The sequence below is a fragment of the Castor canadensis genome, chromosome 3 (assembly GCF_047511655.1).
Source record: "Castor canadensis chromosome 3, mCasCan1.hap1v2, whole genome shotgun sequence".
Taxonomy (NCBI): domain Eukaryota; kingdom Metazoa; phylum Chordata; class Mammalia; order Rodentia; family Castoridae; genus Castor; species Castor canadensis.
This window is the reverse complement of record NC_133388.1, coordinates 60,211,297-60,230,709: the sequence shown is the minus strand read 5'-3', so window position 1 is coordinate 60,230,709 and position 19,413 is coordinate 60,211,297. Positions and strand designations below refer to the sequence as shown.

Below are 19,413 nucleotides of genomic sequence, written 5' to 3'. Positions count from 1 at the left end.
AGCACTAAAGGACAATGATTTGTTTCCCCAATATCTGGGACAGTATTTTATGTCTAAAAAATGCTTGGTAAATGTCTGATTATAGAAGAAATTCGTCCATATTTCTACACGTAGTCTTAGGATTTGTAACAAACCATTAATACTACACCAATAGAGAGAATCAGCTAGAGTTCTTTATATAGATGTCTGTACCTTTATTTTTAACTGTCAGGTATATGGTGAAAAAGGTATATATCTACATGTTTTTACAAAATAGATCATATTGATTCTTTTTGCTCTTAAACCTAGATTCTTTATGACTCATGACTGGAAAACCTATTTACATATTTATATTAAATGGAATTTTTGAAAAATCTGAATATAAAATGTACAGTAGCTTTGATTTCTGGGCAATACATTTTTCTTAAAGAGTAAACTAGCACTACCAGTTTCTCTAAGAAATGTTCATGACATCCTTAGTTGGAATATCATTTATACTTTTTCATATCAAGGATCTCTCATGCTTTCTTTAGTATGTTTTGTTTTAGGTGAAGCAGCTCCTGGAGTCATTCCACAGTATAAAGAAAGGATGCCTTCTGTCACTCATAGTCCAGAAATAATGGACTCGTTGGAACTACGGCCATTTTCCAAACCAGACATAGCACTGACAGAAGCCTTAAGGCTTTTAGCTAATGAAGATTGGTGAGTTAACTATCCTTAATTGAAAACTTAAGTTCCAAAAGGCTTCTGTACAATTTTTTTTCTTTTATTCATATGTCTGTATAATTTTTAGTTAGGAATCTTGAAACACATTTCCTATTAATACAGACATGGAAAGGATTATTTTAGTTCTTAGGTATCTGAGTCTTTTGAACCTACTAATGTAGCTGAACTCTGACCTAAATATAATTGTATTAATAGTTATATTATAACTTGTCTATGCTAAGGGTTGTTATCCATTGTATGCATTAAGGACCATAATCCATTATATACCATAGATTATGTGAACCCTTTTGTATTGGAATGGAAATCTCAGTTTCTCAAAGCATTTTTTAATGAAATGTAACGTATAACAATCCTGGAAATACTTCTCTGCTTTTACTGTGGCTGCAGCAACCATCCAGCCAGGCCATTCAATCACTTAGGGGTAACAAAAGACCGTGGTAGCACCCATTCCACTAGTTTCAGCTGGGGAATCCACTGGCAGCCTTTCTTTCATTTTCTCCCCTGTTCCTTCACCATCTCTCACAGTTCCATTCTGTACTTCGCCATCAGCATTACCTGTTAGGCCATGTTCATTCGCATGAAAATGTGCTCCCGGGCTGGGTATATCTCAGTATAGAGCACATACATGCTTTGCACAGCCCTGGGTTTGAACCCAAGTACCAAAAAAATCTCTTATACAAAAAGAGATAAAAGGAAAAAAACCTCCCTAAACTGCATGTGATTGTTCCCATTTCTCCTCCTTCCATCTCCCTCTCCCCCCCTTTCTAAATTAACAATCTTCACAACTGACTCATTGTCTCTTATCTACGTTTCACATCTTGGTTGCTTTTTTTGTGGTGCTAGAATTTGAACTCAGGGCCTTGCATTTGAGCCAAACATTCGGCCCTTTTTGTTTTTAGGTTACTTTTTTCATTAGGGCTGTCCTCGGCTCACGCTTTTCCTACCTTTGTCCTCCCATGTAGCTGGGATGACAGGTGCATACTACCATGCCTGACTTATTGATTAGGATGGAGTCTTGCTAACTTTTTGTCCTGGCTGGCCTCTAACTACCATCCTTCATACCTCTGCTTCACAACATGCTCGTTTCTGAACCTTCGTTAATTGGCTTTCAAAGAGGACAACAATTTCACTAAAATTACAAGTGACCATTTTACTAAATTTACGTGGTTCATTTATTGGTCTTCATCTTTCAGCACCAGTGAGATTCCTTCTTCTTGAGATACTGTTTTTTTGTTTTGCTTTCTCTCAGAAAAATTAGTCTCCTGGTGTTTTTTGCTGCTTTAGTACTTTCTGTTTGACTTCAAAATTTGGGAGTGCTGCAGAATTCATTCCTCTAATGTTCTCTAATCTATGTTCATTCTGTAGATAAGTGACAGTCTTTTCCTTGAAATGTTTTTCTGTAAAGAGCCACAGGGTAAATATTTTAGATGTTAGATATGTCTGTTGTGAGTATTCAACTCTACTGTTATATTGTAGAAACAGCCTTAGCAGCATGAGCATGGCTGTGTTCAAATAAAACTTTACTTACGAAAATTTTACTCATAAGACTTATTAAAAAAAACTTATTGAGGCCAGATACAATACATAAGTCATAAATTCTTGACACTTCTTAAATGGTTTCATTGAGTGCAGTAGCTTTTAATTCTGTCCTTTCTCACTTCTCATAAATGTTTCTGGCTCCTTAGTATCTTCATGAGCTCTAGACTCAAGAAGAAGTAATCCAATGGTCTGCTTGTCACTACTACTTGGATGCTAGTAGATATCTTCAGTCAACAAGCAGGTTGTCACTCTGCAGTATGCTCTGTGGTAGAGTGTTTGCCTAGCATTTGTGAGATCCTGAGGTCAGAAATAAGTAAGATGACCCCATAATTGCTTCCTCTTACTTCTTAGAAGTAAATTGCCAGGTCACTGCTCAGGTGGGGAATAACAGACAGCAGGAGAGATAAAGACAGAGCTAGGAATTTAGAAGGCTAGGGTGGCTAGAGTTTACAAGTCAGAATGTTAGAAAGGAGAAACCTTCACAAAATATTCCAAAGATCTTTAGAGGACTTTATTCAAATAGTTAACTGAATAATGGTCAGGGTATGTACATCAGTAAATTCTGAAGCTAAAACAGTAACTCTGAAAAAAAGTTATAAGGAGTATACCTAGAGCATATACAAGGCCAGTAACTCATCCTGTTCCCGTTAGCAGGATATTGGATAGAATATCCAGGTAAGTTTTGTTTTATAGTGTGGTAAAATGAACCTTTGGTTCTACCTACCAAAGCTTAAGAGCAAGTCCTGAGAGGATCAAATTCTGTCTAAATAACTATAACTTAAGACAAAGCTCAAGAATATTTATAAGTGCATCAAAACTCCAATGATATTCTTCACAGAAATAGAAAAAACTCATAAAATTTATATGGAAGTACAAAAAGCCCTGAATTACCATAACAATCCTGAGCAAAAAGAGCAATGCTGGAGATACCACAATAATCAACTTCAAATTATACTACAGAGCCTAGTAGCAAAAACAGCATGGTACTGGCACGAAACAGACATGTAGACAAATGGAATAGAATGGAAGTCCTAGAAATGAACCCTCTCAGCTACAGTCATTCGATTCTCTTAATATAAGACCTATAACATTGAAACTACTAGGGGAAAACCTTTCAAGATATAGTCATAGGTAATAGATTTCTGAATGGGACTCCATTAGCTCAGGAATTAGTAGCAAGAATTAACAAATGGTTGACAAATAGGATTGCAATAAATTTAAAAGCCTCTGCACAGCAAAGGAATCAACTACCAGAGTGAAGAGAAACCTACAAAATAAGAAAAACTCTTTGCCAGCTATGCATTTGTTAGGGATTAATATCCAGAATGTATAAAAATCTCCAAAAGTTAAACAGCATAAGAACATGTGATCCAATCAAAAAATGGGCAAATTAATTGAACAGACAGTTCTCTAAAGAAATACAAATAGCTAATAAGTACATCTTTAAAAGTTCAGCACCTTTAGCCATCATGGAAGTACAAATCAAAACACTGAGAGTAGTACACCTTTCTACAATCTGAATAACTATCATCAAGAAAACAAAGAGCCTCTCTGCTCCCACTCCGTGAATGACAGGGTGTCCCTTTCTCCCTTTCTATTTTCTCCTGGTTTTCCCTGTTTTACTAAATTAACCTTTGCTAAACTAGGAAGGAAGGAAAGGAGGGAGGGAGAGAGGCTCCGTCAGTTCTATTGTCATATGTTTTAAAGGCCTGTACACATTTAAGATTGATATATCTTCTTGGTGAATAGACCCTTTTATTATTATGATGTTTCCTTCTTTACCTCTTTTAATATTCTCTCTCTTTCTTAGGATTAGTTGTATGTTTTTCTTTCCTTTTACTTATAATCTGTGTCTATAGATCCACAAAGTATGTTTCCTGTGTATAGCATATAGTTGGATTGTGCTATTTTGTGTATTTCAGTGTCTCTCTATTGGCTTAATTTACATTTAATGTAATTATCAATTTCATTGAGTTTGTCTTTTATCTTGCTGCATTTGTTTGTTTTTAATTGTAAAATACACATAAGAAAACAACATCTTATTCTTAGATGTATACTTTAGTAGCAATAAGTATATTCACATTGTGAATATACTTCCCCACCATTCATCAGTAGAACTTCTTTTACATCTATAGCCATACCACCCTGAATGTGCCTAATGTTGTCTGATCTTGGAAGCTAAGCAGGGTCAGGCCTGGTTAGTACTTGGATATGAGAACTTCTTTACCCTTCAAATCTAAATCTGTGTACCCACTAAACTATAAATCAAACCATTAAACAGTAACTTCCTGGTCCCCGTATCTGTCATTCTACTTTCTGTTTCTGAGTTTCACTATTCTGATTCCTTCATATGAGTGGAAACATACAGCCTTTGTCTGTGACTGTCTTATTTCACTCAGCATAATAGCTATACATGTTTTTAGATGTTGTAGCATGTGTCAGAATTTCTTTCATTTTTTAAAAAGTCTAAATATCCCATTGCATGTATATACCTCATTTTCTTTATCCATTCATTCATCCATGGCCACTTGAATTCCTTTTATCTTTTGACTATTGTGATTAATAGTATACATGGGTTTACAAATATTTCTTTGTGTCCCTACTGTAGAGAGCTTTTTCATGCTCTTGGTTCTACCTGACCTAACTGGGGGCAGTGGGAGACTCAGAAAGGACAAATGATAGAAGACAGACATACAGAAAGTTGGGGCCAGGTGTGCTGGCACTCAGATGGAGATGCACAACAGCCTCATTACTTCTTTTTCTCTAATATCCTCTTCTTTTCTGCTTCTTTTCTCTTATTCTTTAAGACCTTACTTCTAAAGTCTTTCTTTAAAACCATGCTTCTTTTCTATTCTTTAATGTCTCTTGCCTTAGACTCACTCTGTCCCATGTTTTCTTTAATCTCTCTTAAAGCCTTTGCCCTCAGACTTGCAGTGTCCCATGTTCCCTTTAAAGTTTCGGTGCTCAGACTTGCAGACAAACAACGGCAGCCACATCTAAAAACTGCATTAGCATAACTCTTACAGTCCAGGTCCTTAGACTTACACTGTCCCATGTTCTCTTTAGCTTTTCTTCAGCTTAGCTTTTCTAAAGCCTGTGTATAAAGTTCTCGGTGCAGAAATCTGTTCTGGTGGAGCCACAACAGCCAGCAGCAGTGGCAGCAGCAGCCAATCAAAATCTATCATTAAAAAAACGTTCAGTCAAAAACCCCCATGTCCTCCTTCAGGAAGTCTTTTATATCCAGTGGTAAACAAGGAGGTGGAGCAACAGTTCTGGGAGAGGGGTGTCACACTGTAACAAGAGAAACCTGCTCTCTGCTTCTCTAAACTTAAATAACTTAGGAAAAGCACCTGTGCTGCATTTTGCCTCTGACTATCTTCTGTGGCTGGGGCCATGCCAAACTCAGCCTGTAGATCATTGAGCACAACTGTGCTTATGTCAAGTTCTCATAGGCTTCTCATGATCTGCTTCCTACACCCTACTTTCAGGTTTTTTGGGTACTCACCCAAAGGTAGATTACTAGATTAAATGGTATTATGTTTTTAATTATTTGAGGAATTGCCATACTGTTTTCTGTAGTGGCAGCACCATTTTCTTCCCCACCAGCAGGACACAGGGGATTCCAGTTTCTCCATGTTTTCTCCTCTCCTGTCCTCTTCTCTTTCTTGTTTTTTTTTTTTTTTTTTTTTTTTTTTTGAGATGATCTTCCTGTATAAACCAGCCTAAGCTGGAACTCAATGATCCTCCTGTCTCAGCCTTCCAAGTGCTGACATTACAAGTATGTACTATCACGCCCAGCCAGCTCCGTGTCCTTTTTAACACTTGTGCTGTTCTACTTTTATTTTGGCTGTTTATAACAGCAGTTTCAGTCTGGGTGTGGAATAGTATTTCATCATGTTTTTTATTTGCATTTCCCTAATGAATAGTGAAGTTAAACATCTTCATATGTTTATTGGCCATTTTTGTATCTTCTTTGAGCAAATATCTATACAAATCTTTGCCCATTTTGAATTGGGATGATTATTTTTCTGTTGTTGAGTTTTAGGAATTCTCTATATATTCTAGATACTAATTCCTTATCAGGTATGTGTTTTTCAAATTTCTTTCTATTTTGTCACTGGTCTTCTTACTCCAGTGACAGTGCTCCTTGATGCCCCACAAGTTTTTATTCTTAGATGCTCCATATTTTATTTGTCCTGTATGTTCTTTTTTTTCTTCTTTGTTTTCTCTCAAATTAGTTGCATATTCATTACTTATTTCATTGTGTGTTTTCTGGCCTATTTATACTGTTGTACCTTTTACTTTATGTTTCTGCCGTAGCATTTATAATGCATCTATTTAACCTTTCAGTCTAGCTTCAAATATTGTTTTGCATTTAATGGTAATAGTAGACTTCCACCCCGTCCTCTTTAACTCTTAATGTACTCTTGTACTTGTGTTTTGAACTCCACAATATCTTGTCCTAAATTTCTCTTGCAATATTTATTTTTTTATTTTTTTTTTGCAGTGCTGATGATCAAACCCAGGGCCTTGCTTGTGCTAGGCAAGAGCTCTACCCCTGAGGTACATCCCCAATTCCAATAGTTAAATTTCTTAAAGAAAAAGCTTAGTGTGTTATGCACTTACCATTTCCATTGTTCTTCATGCTTTCTTGCATATCTGAGTTCCATCTGGTTTCATTGTGTCATTTCTTCTTTCCATAGGGAGAAGAAAATTGAAGGACTGAATTTGATTAGATGCTTAGCTGCTTTTCATTCTGAAATATTGAATACAAAGTTGCATGAAACAAATTTTGCAGTAGTTCAAGAGGTAAATGTATTTACCCAATAAGTATTTAAGTATTAAGTATTTATAGGTATTTAACTTTTAAATTTTTGTGGGGTTTTTTTTTTTTTTTTGTCTTTTCTGGCCTATTATACTGATGTACCTTTTACTTTATGTTCTTGCTGTAGCACTTATAATGCATATATTTAACCTTTCAGTCTAGCTTCAAATATTATTTTACAATTTTGCATTTAATGTTAATGGTAGACTTCCACCCTTTTCCTCCTTACTCTTAAAGTACTCTTTTATATACGTTTTTGTTATTCTTTTTCTTGTTGACCTTTACATTTTTAAACAACTCTGTACTATCTGATATTACTACACTTCTGTGTGAAATAGCTCCTGTCTTAATTTGGCTACAGCCTAATAAATTTTAAAAAATTTATTAGGGGTTGATATTTAGGACATAAGATAGCACAAATATGTCACTATGATACTGGAACTCATTTCAAAGTCTTTAATACAGTCTTTAATACTGATTTCAGTAAAATACATGTTTTGAAAAAATTGTTTTAGGTTAAAAATTTACGCTCTGGAGTCTCTCGTGCTGCTGTAGTCTGTTTAAGTGATCTTTTCACTTACCTAAAAAAGAGCATGGATCAAGATCTAGATACTACAGTAAAAGTTTTGTTACACAAGGCTGGAGAATCAAATACCTTTATAAGAGAAGATGTTGACAAGGCACTGAGAGCCATGGTTAATAATGTAACTCCTGCCCGTGCAGTCATTTCTCTTATCAATGGAGGACAAAGGTAATATTCAAAATAATCCTGAAATGTCCTTAAATTAAAAATGAACTTGTTTACAGTGCTAGGTATGATGAAGAAAGCAAATTTCAGTTTGTTTGTTTGTTTTCAGACATAAAACCTTAAATAATTCCTACTTTCTAAAAATCCTGTTAATATGTAAAGCATAAAAACTCAGGCTAGTAGAATGGCTCAGGACATAGAATGCCTGCCTGGAAAGCATGAGGCTTGGAGTTCAAACGCCAGTACCACCAAAAAAAAAAAATCATAATATTGTTATTCTAATAATATTGCCTACATTCATTCATAGATCTGGAACTAAATGTTAATGATTATAAGTTTTGTTAACTTCTTGGGGAGGAATAATTTATACAAATAATTTGTCATTTGTGCCTCCCAGGGTGACTGCTAAGGAGCTTTTTAATCATTTAACTTTAAGATAGATCTTTGCAAAATGCTTCATACATCAGCTTAGTGTTAATTGGTTATATTCTCTTGTAGCCATTTACATATTGCAGTAAGAAGATGTACAGCCCAGCACTTATCAGATGTAGTAGAATTTATGGAACCAGATCGTATTTTATCTGGAACAAAGGATATGGCTGAACGTTTATTACCAGCTGCAGCTAAATTTGCTCAAGATAGCTCCCAAGAAACCAGGTGAATGGCTTGCAAAGTCTGTTAACACAAGGGCTTAAAAGTTGGTTACAAAGATTAAAAGAGAATGGACAGTTTTCTAAATGGAGAAATGGGGTTCCTAGGATTATTGCAGGGGAATTATCTTATTTAAAAGTTTATAAATGATCTAGAGGAGCTGCACAGTGAATTGTCCAAATTTGCAGCTGTCACTATATACTTCTGGGTAGTGAGATGCCGAGTTATAGGGATGAACTTAATGAAAGTAACGCAAGACTGTATGAGTGGACAGAAAAGTGGCAGAACTTCATTGTGGGCAAATGTAAGGTCATACATCTAGGAGAAAATATTTTCCCACACAATTAGATTTTAAAAATGAAGGAAATATAGGTACACATGAAAAATATGGCTGGGTGCCAGTGGCTCACACCTATAATCCTAGCTACCTGGAAGGTTCAGATCAGGAGGATTGCAGTTCTAGGCCCACCCAGGCAAATAGTTCATGAGACCCCCCCACCTCCAAAAATAACCAGAGCAAAATGGACTAAAAGTATAGCTTAAGTGGTAGAGCACCTGCTTTCCAAGCATGAAGCCCTAAGTTCAAACCCCAGTCTCACCAAAAAAAATGCATAATAACATATTATCCCCTGGAAAATGAATTATTTGTATTTAGAAAATGCTATGAATATTTGATGATTATAACCTTAAGGACAGTTTTATGAGGTTAATATCAAGAAGCAAAAGATAGAAAAATAGTTAGGATGTGGATGCCCTAATACTTGTGGTAGTAACAGAAATTATGGATTTAGCCAGAAATCTAAGCTAAATTCCTACTGTATATCACTGTTTGTCCTTAAGCAAGTCACTTCATTTTGTTAATCTGTTTTCTTGTTTGTAAAAATTAGGAAGGTTGGACCAGGTGAGCAGTAATGCTCTGTACAAAAACTAAAATTTTATAGTAATAATATACAAAAATAATTTAAAAAGAGGAGAGAAGATCCTGAGTTCACAAAGATGAAAGAGGATTGTAAATTTTTTTTTTTAACATTTTAAGACAAAGATGATGTCCATTACTTTAGGTAACTGAGTTAATCTTGTCATACACCAAAAGCTAATACAGAAAATAAATACATTTCCTATTGCTGTGTAAGAAATTATAACAAATGTAGCAGTTTACGGCAACATAAATTATTTAGCTTAGATCAGTCCTCTGGCATGACTCAATGAGTTCCCTGCTTAAGGTCCCACAAGATCAAAGTCAAAGTGATGACAGAGTTGAACCTTCTTCTCTATGGAAGAATTCCCTATTCAAGTTGCTGACCAAATTCAATTTCATGTGGTTATAGGACTAAGGTTCCTATTTTCTTGCTGGCTGTCAACAAGGGTCCTATCTCAGCTCAAGGCCACCTGCATTCCTTCTCCCTCTACTCTCTTCCATCTTCAAGCTATCAAGAGCAAATTGAAAACCCCTCATCCACAGAATCATTCTGACTTCCTTTCTGCTTCTAAGGGCTGTTGATTAGACCCATCAGGGAGTAATATTCCCAAATTCCAGGGAATTTTTACATCTTCGGTGAACTGTATTAAGAAGTTCTTCATGTCAATGTTCAAAAAAGTTCAAGAGAGCCAAGTTATGATATGGGCATCTTTAATCCCAGCACTCATAAAACAGAGGCAGAAGGATCTCTAGTTCAAGGTCAGCCTGAACTACATAGCAAGCTCCAGGCCAACCTAGGCTACATAATGAGACTCCATCTCAAACAAACAAATTCAGGGAAGTTAAATCATAGACTAGTTAAGAATGAGATTCTTTTTTTTTTTTTTTAATGTTAGCCATAGAAATTTTATTATTAGTTGAAAGCAGTATTACCCTTTGTATAGAAGACATTATATAATAACAACATATCAGACATCTAGGTAATATATAATGAAAGAAAAAAATCAATCTCTCAAATAGGTATTAATTGGCTAATCATTAACAAAAATAACTACCTAACATATCTAATGTAAGGAAGCGGTATTCTCTATAAATATAATTCCTCTTCAAGGATTTTATTATTCCTGTAATAGGCAAATAGTAAAGTTTAAAAATAATGTTGTATATAGGTGATAAGACATAAAAAGGCATAGATAACAACCAATAACAATAGTATTTATCTGTGCTTTGTTGATTCATCATAAAAATACTTATTCAATAATACTTGTAGACAAATTGTTGAGTATAGAGCAATGCCAATTTTTTATCTAAACTTTACTAATTTCAGGTATTTGTTTCATAAAGGGAGCCTTAACTATTTGTCGGTATTTAAGTCCAGTTGTTGCTATCTTATTGTGAAAATTGATGTTTCAATACCAGTTTGACTCATTCTGTTTTATATTGAAGTGAATATCCTAATTTGGACTACTCTTTACTCAGAAGAAGCAAGTAGAGACATCAAAGTGACTCCTAACATTCTGTTGCCTGTTACCTTCTCCATGCTGCTGAATTTTATTTTCTTGATTTTTGAGATTTTTTTGAAAGTAGAAATATTGCTATGACTCTTTTAAAATCCTTTGTCTTTCTCTGTTTCTCCTGAATTATCCTGTCTTTGTCAGTCATAATGCCCCACCAAACTTACTAGATTTTATAAATTATACTATATCCCCCTGACAAATAGCTCTTTCTATTTAGTCAACATGAAAAACTAATGCACTGGTATCACTGAAGCAAAAATCCCTCAAAACTCACTGCTTACTTACATAGTATTCGAAGTACCTCATTATTATACAAGGTTAACAGGTATCTATTTATCTATCTATCTATCTGTCATCTGCCTGTCTAATGCAAACATCTTGTGCTAGGCACAGTGCCTTATATTTGTAATCCCAACTACTCAGGAGGCAGAAATTGGGAAGATCATGGTTCAAGGCCAACAGAGGCAAAAAGTTAGCAAGACTCCCATCTAAACCAACAAAAAAGCTAGGTGTGGTGTCATGTACCTGTCATCCCAGCTACATGGTAAGCATAAATATGAGAACAGGGTCCCATCCAGGCTGGGTAAAAACATGAGACCCTATTCAAAAAATAACTAAAGCAAAAAAGGGCTGGGCTTTTAAATGGCAGAGCGCCTGCCTGTCAAATGCCACCTAGCAAACACAAGATCCTGAGTTCAAACTCAGCACTACGTGCACAAATCTTCACAGACTATAGACTGGTAAACACATATATTTTTTTCTCTTGCTTTTTCATACTAACCATAGGGTAGTAAATACCTCATCAATAAAAAGATTCTTAATGTTTATTTTATGTGCTTCTTTACTAACACCTGGAGTTTTTGTTGGTTTGTTTTTTTTGTTTGTTTTTGCTATGTTGGATCAAACCTACATGCTTGCCTTGCATGTGCTAGGCAAACACTTTTACCACTGAACTATACCCATACTAAACATTTCTTTAATGGCAATAGTAATTCTTCTAATCCATTTTATCATTTGTTAGACTCTTATTTAAAGTTTTAAAATTATAAAATGGTTAATACTAATTTTTTGAGCTTTAATGTTTTGTGCCCCATTATTGCTTATTTTAGTCTTACCCATATTTTTGGGCCCTATGGTAAATCTACAGCCCTTAATATTCTAGGCTAAAAATTAGAATTGTCCTTGAAACTATGACTAATTAGTAGTTAGTTATCTGAATAGTTGTAGACCTTATTCTGGTTGTGGGAAAGCTAATGCTTATGCTCTGATGTAACTACTCTTCCTTCAGCTTCATAACATTTGAGGAGATCTTAATATAGATGATCCTAAGATCACCCTGTACTTTGCACCCATGAAAGCCTAGCTTCTCATTTTTCTAATCCCACATATTCCAAGTTGGAAGCAAAAGTATAACTGTAATTTATTTTAGGGCTAGGTGTACTTGAAGAAAAATAATGGTATTATTGTGAGATGGTAAATAAGACATCCCTTTCCTAAAATATTTCTAATATACACTTCCATGTTACCTGAAGTTCCACCAATAGAGTGATATTTTCTCTTCAGGTGTTACCCTAAGAGGATTATTCTTAGGTTCATGTAACATAAGACTCCTGGTTTGGAGATTATTTCATAACTTAATAACATGTCAACCATAATTTATCATCTAGCCTTGAATATATTTTAAGTAGAAGAGAACAGGATTTTGAAGTAATGGAACCCCCCCCCAGATAAACTTTAGCTAAGGAAGAAAAGTGAGGAAGTGAGGAAGTCAAATACAGAACACAGGGAGGCAAGCTCAGGCCAAACATCTAGCCATCAAGTGAGTAGCAAAAGATCAATGGACAAGGATCCCAACACAAAGATAACTATCTTCTAACTCACAATTCTGCCAAATGCCAACCTCTAGGTGCTTGGCAAATAGTTAAACCTTCCTGTCCTACACCTGACACATGGCTGAAAAATTTAAGCTATCGTGATTTCAAAAGGAAGAAAATGGAAGAACAGGACAATCTTACACTCTTGTACGTTTAGTGTATCCACATTTCTGTGGCTTTCTTAAAATAGGGATGCTAATTTTAATGTTACAGTTTTTTTCTGTTGAGAAAAAAATGCATCTAAGAACAGAATCTGAGCTTTTTAATGTATATTATTTACATATTTCTCAACTATCTATAGGTATTATGGTCGAAAATTGCTTTTCTTCATGATGTGTCATCCTAATTTCGAAAAAATGCTTGAAAAGTATGTCCCATCTAAAGATTTGCCATATATTAAGGAATCTGTTAAAAACTTACAGCAAAAGGTATGTGGCCAAAGTTTGTTTTACAAACAACTTTAAAAATAAAGTTTTATTTTCCAATGAAGGTAAAGAATAGAAATAATTTCTTCTTGGGTTATTTCTCTGCTAAATATTTGAAAAGATCTACACTAGCATTTCAACAACTGCAATAATAAGTAGACATACATATTGTTAGGGTTAAAAGTAAATGCTTATTTTTTTAAAGCATATTTTATTTGATAAAATATGGTTTGGACTATTGGAATTACAAGACTTCATTTGAATCCCAACTCAACAATTAACAATTATGTGATCTTAAGTATACCACTTCATTTCTTTAACATTTTTATTTTTAGAAAATGAGGATAGTAATGTTTATCATACTTGGTCCCTGCTTTTTCTACCTTGTATCTTTCACCTTAGGTTTTCTACTACATCACAGAACATTTGTGGGAAGCTCCTTGAAGATGGCACGATGGGTCCTGTGGTTAATGGGGATTCAGTGATATCTATGAAATGAGTGACTGAGGGAATACCAAGTGTAAAGAATGTGAAAAATAATCCATTTACATATTTGTTTTTTGAAAAATATGTTTAATGTAATTGTGAACTTTTCTGTTGTAATTTATGTCATTTCTTTTTGATGACCTTAGGCTAAGGACTCATTTATGTTGGTATAAAATTAGAAAGATGTATGGTAATAGACATTTTAGAGCATTTTTTCTGCCTATTGACCTTGAATAGTTCAGCTTTACTCATAAAATAAGTGTGCAAAAAATTATCTGACTAAAATGAGAAAGATATTTGTGAGTCATTTCCAGTATAACTGTCAATGGGAAAAAAATGTTTTAAATAGTTCTTATCCACGTTTGCTCTCACACTCCTAATTGTCACATAGAAGTTTATTGCTTATGGAATGCATTTATGTTTTCTGTATAGATTTTAAGCTTTAAGAAGAGTAGTTATGGGGCTGGGTATGTAGCTAAATGGTAGAGCACTTGCCTAGCATGTGTAAGGCCCTGGGTTTGAGGAGAAATGGAGAGAAGGGAAGGGAAAGAGGGGAATGGGGAAAAAGAGGTAGATGGATAGAGGGAGGCAAGAAGGGAGGAAGGGAGGGAAGAGAGAAAGAGAAGAAGAGGGAGAGAGGAAGAAAGTAATTATAAAATATAGCATATTTTTATATTGCTCTGTCGGGATCTTCCTATTAGTCACATATTTGTGAATTTATTACTCATCATAAGGTATTTTATTACCCTTTAAGGCATAAGTATATCAGTTTATTAAAAGCTCAATATATTTTATCACAGCTGCTTTTATTGTGTAAGTCATTTTACTACTGGTTTAAGATTTTTCTCACACTGTCTTTGTTATACTCACAGGGTTTAGGAGAGTTGCCACTAGACACTCCTTCAGCAAAAGGAAGGAGATCTCATACTGGTAGTGTTGGAAATACAAGAGCATCGTCTGTTTCTAGAGATGCTTTCAATTCATCTGAAAGGTAAGATCATCTGGTAGTCCACACCATTAGAGAAATTAATCACTAGCTATAGTACTCTCATTTGGATGTTCTCATGAAGCATCCTAGGGATGTTTGTCAAAATTTAATGGGGTTTTAAGAGTTTGATAAGGACTTAGAAAGAGTGAGGTAATTAGATTTAATGCAGCAATTACAGGCCAAAAGCTGGTAGCACACACCAGTAATCCTAGCTACTTCGGAGGCAAAGATCAGGAGGATCGTGGTTTGAAGCTAGCCTGGGCAAATAATTCTCAAGACCCTACCTCGAAAGCACCCAACACAAAACAGAGTTGTTCAAGTGACTGAGTTCAAGCTCCAGTACTGCAAAAAAAAAACAATTACATGTTCCCAGCAACTTGCTTTTACATGTACATTAGTGAAGCTTTTGTGTTACTGAATTTGTCAGTAATTAGACTTATGTTAGACAACTCTGATTAATTTTCATAAATTTTTAACTTCTTCCTTGTCATTACAAAATACATAACTATAGTTAAAGAAAAAAACATTTTAAAATATGAACATTAAAAGAAGAATTTAACCAGTCATTTAAATACCAACAACCAGGGGAAAAAACATTCTAAATTTTTTTTATAATTATTACTATATATGCAGTTTTGTAATATTTTTATTATTTAACAGCTTTAATATACTGATTGTATAAATAAAAAATTTTTTTCAAAAGCATGACTTTTGTGGTATATTTTAAAGTATTCTTTAGATACTTTAAAACTATATGAATAGGTACATACGTATCTTTCATATTTTCTCTGATTGTGTATCTTTGAAATAGTTCATACACTAAGATAAATTTTATAAAATATTCAAATCTTAAGCTGGTAGTGTAGCTTAGTGAGGGTGCCTGCTTAGCATGAACAACAGTCTTGGGTTTAATCCCCAGCATGTCACACACACACACACACACACACACACACAATATTACTAATGTAGGAGGCAGAGATTGGGAGGATTACGGTTCAAGGCCAGCCCAGGCAAACAGTGAGACCACATATCAACCAACAAGCCAGATCATAGCTACACCAGAAGCTGGAGGAAGGAGGATCACAGTCCAGGTCAGTTCCAGGCAAAAATACAAGACCTTATCTAAAAAACAACCTAAAAGCCAAAAGGGCCAGAGGGTAGCTCAAGTTGTAGAGTATTTGCCTAGTAAGTACAAAACCCAGAGTTCACACCCCAATGCTGCCAAAAAATTTAATTAAAACCTTTGTGAATATACCTACATGCTTTGAAACCTTCCATTGAAAACAGTCCACAGAACAGACACATTGTTCTCACCTAGTATCTTATTAGAAATGCAAATCTTGTTCTCCTACAAGACCCAGATAATCATAATCTGCAATTTTCCACGTTCAGATGTTTATAATCACACAAGATCCTGGATCAGATATTTTGGTCAAAATCCTTTTTTTGAAAATGAAAAATTCTTTTTTGAAACTCATTTTTTTAAATGCCTTTTTTCAGCGGGGCATGGTAGCATACTTTCCTAATCCCAGCTCCTGAAGCAGAAGATTATGAGTTCAAGGCCAGCCCGGACAGCTTAGAAAGACTTTTAAAAAAGAAATTGTTTCTTTGACGTTTGAGTTTCTTTGATTGTGTGCTGGGCCTTTTCTAAACACTTTACTGCTCAGTTAACTCATTTCATCAATGTCTTTCAATTTCAGTTTATCTGATATTTTTCTCACAATTAGTTTGAGGTTACATATTTTTTGCAAGAATTCCACAGAAGTGGTATTGAATGCTTTTCAGTGCATCATATCTACATTTTGTTGTTGTGTCTTCATACCTTTTATTAAAGATGGGGTCATTATGTTATCCAAACTGGTCTCGAACTCCTGGGCTTGAGTGATCCTTCTGCCTTAGCCTCTCAAAAAGTGTGACTATAGGCATATGTCACTGCACCTGGCTTATTATTATTGCTTAATCAGTAGGTTAAGGTGGTTTTGGCTGGATTTATTAACTATAAAATTACTATTTTTTACCTTTGTCATTAATAGATATCTTGGGATACTTTGAAACAACATAAATATGCTATTTTTCACTGTTTAGCCTACTAATTTTAGCAACAATTGGTATAGACACTACCTACCACAGTTATTATGTGAGTTTTTTGCCTAATACTGTTACTTCCCTCATTTCTTCTACATTTATTAGTTGAATTTTTTCTGTAAAGAAAAATGTCCCTTTTCTTCCACACGTTTATTCAAATATTTATGTTAGTGCAAACTAATGGATTTCTATTTTATTATGTGGGCTTTAATTTGATAAATATTGTTACTCATTTCTTCAGATTTTTCCAGCTATAGGAGTTCCCTCAGATTGGCTGTTGTGCTTTTTTGACTTGCTCCATCCTTTGACAAAACATTTCCATTCTGCCGTCATAAGATTCTTCAGGGACTGGTGGAGTGGCTCAAGTGGCAGAGCATCTGCCTAGCAAGTGTAAAGCCCTGAGTTTAAAATCCCAGTCAGTCTCAAGAACAACAAAAAATTATAAGATTCTTCAGGATCAGCTTATATTTTATTTTTTCCTTTCAATCTTTATGCTTCTACTTTCATTTTTCTCTTTTACTTCTCTGGTTAGAATAATAAATACAGTTTTGAACAGGCATAATAAGAGCATTTAATTTTTACATTATTTCTAATCTTATAAGAAAAATGTTCAGTATTTCACCATCCATATGATGCTAGCTGTAGTCTTCATAGAAGCCTTTCAGTGGGTTGATGAAGTTCCCTCTCTGTAGCTTACAAGTTTGTTTGTTTTTATCATGAGTGGGTATTAAATTTTGTCAGAGGCTTTCTCTGTTAATATTGTGATATATGGTCATTGATTTCCTGTCCAAATGTTTAAGAAGATAAACATTGTGGGTTTGTGGGCAGGGGTGAATGGGGCTCTGGGTTCAATCCTTAACACCCAAAAAAGAAAAAAATAGACATACTCCTTAGATGAGCCCCACTTGATCATGATCATGTGTTATATTTTTAATTTTTCACTTCATCTGATTTACTAAAATTATTTCAGTATTTTTTGTGTCTGTATTCATGAAATCTGTAGTTTGTCTTAGAATGCCCTTGGTTTTTGTGTTGGAATAATATCACTGACTTTTCTTTAATACAGCTGCTATTCAGAAGTGTGCTTAATCTCCAAACATTTGGAAATTTTTCAAATATCTTTGTTAATGAATTTGAATTTAGTTCTATTGTATAATTGAACAAGCTCCAGATGATTTTGTATTATTGTTCCTTTTGTTTTATGATGTTGGTAATCAAACACAAGGCTTCAATGTGCTGGACAAACTCTTTACCTCTGAGCTACACTCCAGCCCTATTTTACTTCTTTAAATTTGTCAAGACTTGTTTTATTATCCAACATGTGGGTTTCTCTTAGTGATTATTTTATGCCTACCTAAAAGACTATGTATTCTGCTCTCATTGGATGTAGTATTCTATAAAATGTCAGTTAATTATGTTAGTCAAGTCTTTTATATCCTCACTGATTTTCTTCATGTTCTGTCAATTGCTAAGGTAAGAGTATTGACATATCCATATATATTTGTGAATTCGTTTGCTTATACTTTCAGTTCTATCACTTTTGCTTCTGCAATGTGCTTAGAGTTTAGGTAGACACAGGATGGTTGTGACTTTTTGATGAATTCACCCTTTTGTCTTGAACTATCTCTATCTCTGATAATATTCCTTGTCTTGAAGTCTACTTTGTCTGATATTAACCATTTTCTTTTGATAGTATTTGCATGTTGTGTCTTTTTTCAAATTATAGTATTATGGAGTTGTAATTCACATATCATATAATTCAGCTATTTAAGGCATGCAATTCAATGTTTTTAATACATTCAGTGAGTTGTACAACTATCATTACGATCAATTTTAGAATGTTTTCATCACCCTCCTCCTCCCCCCTCAAAAAAAATCTCATTTGCATTGACTCCCTGTTCCCATGCAGTTTTAAAGCAAAATAGCCATCTTCGAGATCAGCATCAATGATTAGGTGGCTTCTTGAGGTGTTTTTCTGTTTTGCTCTTTTCATTTATTGACCTTTGATGTATCATATGGTCCTCAACTATAAATTTAATTCTCTACTTTTCTCATTGTATTTCACAAATTAACTCCAGATTAATTTACTTTAACAAATTAAAACTAATAATAAATACATCTAGTAACTGTATTTTAGATCCCTCTCTACTTGAGTCATTCATCAGTCATTGCCCTTAAGACAGTCTCAATGCTAATTTTAATAATAACAATCACAGACATGTTGGTAGCTTACAATTTTTATCATTGTCTTTAAGGCCTGACAATTTACATGACTCTAGTTTTAAAGGGATCATGGTGTGCCATATTGAGTCATAGTCATGAAAGACATTATACTACTAAGTCATTGCCATAGTAAGCCCTGCTGGTCTCAAGTTTCTCACTTTTCTATGCATGTTCACTTGGATACTTTGCAGGAAGTAGTTAACACAGCAAGTCTGAGACTGCCATCCTTAGAAGAGTCTGCTTAGAGAGATCTGTTGTTGGTTGGCATCTGATTACCAGATTGGATTTTAGCGTGTTCAGACTGTTCTCTAACAGGGATAGAAATGGCTCACTTAATCTTCCATGTAGCATAATGTTAGGAAAGAGGTTCAAGTTAAGGGTCAAAGGGCCAGGACCTATTAAAAGTTATAAGCCAGGTGCCAGTGGCT

At 34.6% G+C, this 19,413-nt stretch overlaps 1 protein-coding gene across 5 annotated transcripts in view; it reads left to right on the top strand.

The window, feature by feature from the left end:
* Nucleotides 1-19,413, top strand: part of Togaram1 (TOG array regulator of axonemal microtubules 1) — an 83,317-nt gene that overhangs the window by 55,308 nt on the left and 8,596 nt on the right. For 3 of the 5 annotated variants that reach the window (XM_020181714.2, XM_020181710.2, XM_020181713.2), the window contains 6 exons: nucleotides 513-681; nucleotides 6,948-7,053; nucleotides 7,585-7,820; nucleotides 8,316-8,474; nucleotides 13,080-13,206; nucleotides 14,562-14,680. In XM_020181714.2, coding sequence (XP_020037303.2) covers nucleotides 513-681; nucleotides 6,948-7,053; nucleotides 7,585-7,820; nucleotides 8,316-8,474; nucleotides 13,080-13,206; nucleotides 14,562-14,680 — 916 coding nt within the window. Of the gene's footprint in view, nucleotides 1-512; nucleotides 682-6,947; nucleotides 7,054-7,584; nucleotides 7,821-8,315; nucleotides 8,475-13,079; nucleotides 13,207-13,605; nucleotides 13,724-14,561; nucleotides 14,681-19,413 lie in introns of those variants that run through there. The other 2 variants (XR_012446174.1, XM_020181711.2) reach the window with 2 other exon arrangements.